Source organism: Octodon degus, unplaced genomic scaffold (genome assembly GCF_000260255.1).
Source record: "Octodon degus isolate 3935 unplaced genomic scaffold, OctDeg1.0 scaffold00113, whole genome shotgun sequence".
Lineage (NCBI taxonomy): Eukaryota > Metazoa > Chordata > Mammalia > Rodentia > Octodontidae > Octodon > Octodon degus.
Genome location: NW_004524689.1, coordinates 518263 through 521077, shown reverse-complemented (window position 1 = coordinate 521077; position 2815 = coordinate 518263). Strand labels below are relative to the sequence as shown.

General features: G+C 55.2%; 1 protein-coding gene across 1 annotated transcript in view; it reads left to right on the top strand.

Annotated features, from left to right (window-relative positions):
- The first annotated feature begins 2081 nt into the window (after positions 1–2081).
- The window catches only part of Ankrd65 (ankyrin repeat domain 65), a 1824-nt gene continuing 1090 nt past the window's right edge, over positions 2082–2815 (top strand). Inside the window, exons 1-2 of the mRNA XM_023699369.1 lie at positions 2082–2615; positions 2732–2813. Of these exons, the coding sequence (XP_023555137.1) occupies positions 2404–2615; positions 2732–2813 (294 nt within the window). The 5' untranslated portion in view covers positions 2082–2403. The remainder of the gene's footprint in view (positions 2616–2731; positions 2814–2815) is intronic.

The window sequence follows — 2815 nt, the reverse complement described above, 5'->3', positions numbered from 1 at the left end:
CACTGAGCCATCTCACCAGCCCTGGCCTTTAGGTCTTTTAGGTCTGGCTCACAGCAGGAGCATCCGTCCCTCCCACAGTTGCAAGATAACTTGTCTTTGGTGCTGTCTCCTTCAAGGGCCTTGCCCTGTCTGACTGCCTATTAATATTTCTATCTAATTTGGCTACCTATAACATCACTATAAGTCCAATCTAGTTGTGAGATCCTGACTACCCTGTAGACCCTTCCCTAAAATTCAAAAAAAAAAAAAAAAAAAAAGAAAGAAAGAAAGAAAAGAACAAGGAAAAGAGGACTTTACCAGGAGTACCCCTGCCTCAGCAGGGACTCCTGTCCATAATGGGTGAGTGTTGGACAAAGGACAGGGTCCAGCTTTTATACATTTGGTCAAGGAGGTGGGTTTTTCTAGTGGAGAGAAACTGGGGAGATGCAAGCAAGGATGGAGAAGCAAGACTTAAAAACAATAACTTAGGCTTGAAAGAAGACAGAGCCTTATGAGTCACATGAGAATAGAGTGTCATAAACTTTGTTTTTCAGGTCATAGTTGTCAATCTTACCTGTACCAGAACAGGGAGTTACAGTGATAGGAGAAGGAGTGGTCTGAGGGGAGCTGTTCAAGTGGAGGAGCTTCTTCCTTTCTTTGTTTCTCCTTTCTTTCTTTCCTTTTCTTTCTTTCTCTCTCTCTCTTTTTTTTTTTTTTGTGGAACCAGGGATTGAACTCAGACCCTTGTGCTTGCCAGGCAAGCACTTATTCTACTGAGCAATGTCCCCGGCCCCTTCTCTCGTTTTTTTGAGACAGGGTTTCACTATGCAGTTCAGGCTGGCTTTGAACTTACTTTGTACCCCAGGCTAGCCTTGAACTTGTAGCAATACTCCTGCCTAAGCCTCCCAAGGTCTGGAATTACAAGTGTGTGCCACTGTACATGGCCAAACTTGTTTTTCTTTAAACTCTTCTTCAAGATTACTGCTCTTCCAGGGCCGGGGAGATGGCTCAGTAGAATAAGCACTTGCCTGCCAAGCGCAAGGGCCTGAGTTCAATCCCTGGTTCGGGGGGGGGTTGGAAATTACTGCTCTTCCTAGGCCAGGCACACGTCTATAATCCCAGCACTCAGGAGGCAGAGGCAGGGGGATCGTTGTGAGTTCGAGGGCAGTTTGGCCTTCAAAGTTGGCTCAAGGCTAGCCTGAACCTCATAGTGAGACCCTGTCTTAAAAACAAAAACCAAGCTGTGCTATGGTAGATGCTAAGAAGGAAGCACAACAGGGTCAAAGGCTGGGGGTGGCAGAGCATGTCTATAATTCCAGCACTCGAGCATGGTGGTAGCTCAAGCACTAGGGAGGCTGAGGCAGGAGGATTACTAGGGCTTCAAGGCCAGCCTGAAGTACATAGAGATCCTGTCTCAAGACAAAACCTCTACAAAAAGAAATGAAATGAAATGAAAAAACAGAACAGGGTTGGACACAGAAGCTGCTTCGGCCCAGTGGCTGGGCTCTAGGTTTCTGGGGATATGGCCCATTGGGACCCCCTTGCTGGGAGTCTTCCCTCAGGCGCTTAAAGGGCTGCTCCCTGTAGTGCTGACTAGGGCACTGGCAGAGGTCTTGTCCCTTGAGCCTGTAGTGCTGGAGCGAGTCGGGCTTTCCCCTAGTGGCCTGTCTTGGTCACTGCAAGGGAGAGCGCAAGAGCTGGAATCTGACCCGGTCTACTCTCTGAATAAGAGAGCCAGCCAACCCTCCCAGCGCCAGGCTCCCCCAGGGCCACTCCCAACCTCCACACAGGTGCGTAGTAGAGCCAGTCCAGTCCTGGAAAGGTCCTTGAGGTTCTCGCCCTCTCCTCCCCAGTGTCTGCCTTCCTTGGCCTGGCACCCTGCCTAGCCCAGCTCACCGGGGGTGGCCAGTATTCCTCCTGCTCAGCCCTCTCTCCGTCCCTTCCCCTCTCCCAGGAAGAGAGGGAGTTCCAGCCCCAAGTAATTTTAGCGGGGTAGGGAGAGTTAGGGCACAGTGAAGGCTGAGCAGCTGTCTGTGCGCACAGGCATGTTCCTGCTTGCCCTTCCCAGCCTGCCTGTTGTGGCTGGCAGTCAGCAAGAGAGCAGCAAGGAACACCTGGCACGCAGGGCCTCCCGCTAGACTGCTGGGTACACAGTGTCAAGTGGCTTGCCTTGCCGGGAGGCAACCTGCTCTGCCCGCCCCCTTAGCAACTCCAGCTCCAGAAGCAGCACCCCACTTCCCAGAAGGATCACCAGGTAGAGCTTGGGCCAGCTCTGTCCATGGGTAACTGGAAGCCAAGCCCCGCAAGCCTAAGTGGTGGCGGGGTCCCCTGTTGGGGTGGGGGGCCTCCATGGAAGTCGGGGACCCCTGGACTGGAAGGGTCAGCAGCTTCTGGGGCGGGGCTGCAGGTGCCTGCTCTTCCTAGATGGAACCCAGCAGGCTGGAATCCAGTGCGCAAGACTTGGCCCAGGTTCAGCAGGAGCTGCGGTGGGTGGAGCTGGGCTCCGAGGACCCTGGATCCAGGGGAGAGAAGCCCAGTGCCCCCCAGGGCTGGGGCCGCCTGCTGCAGGCGGTGTGGAGCGGCTCCCCAGGTTTGGTGACGCAGCTGCTGCGGCAAGGCGCCAGCGTGGACGAGAGGTGACCCAGGTCTCCACTTTAGGCGGGGTGCCCGGGGCCTCCCTTCTGGGATGCTGGGGTCCTGTCCAGGTCCTGGGGCCGTGCACTCCCGCGACAGACGCCGTGCTCCCCTGCAGGGACGCCGCGGGCCGCACTCCGCTGCACCTGGCCGTGCTGCGCGGCCACGCGCCCCTCCTGCACTTGCTGCTGCGACGCGGGGC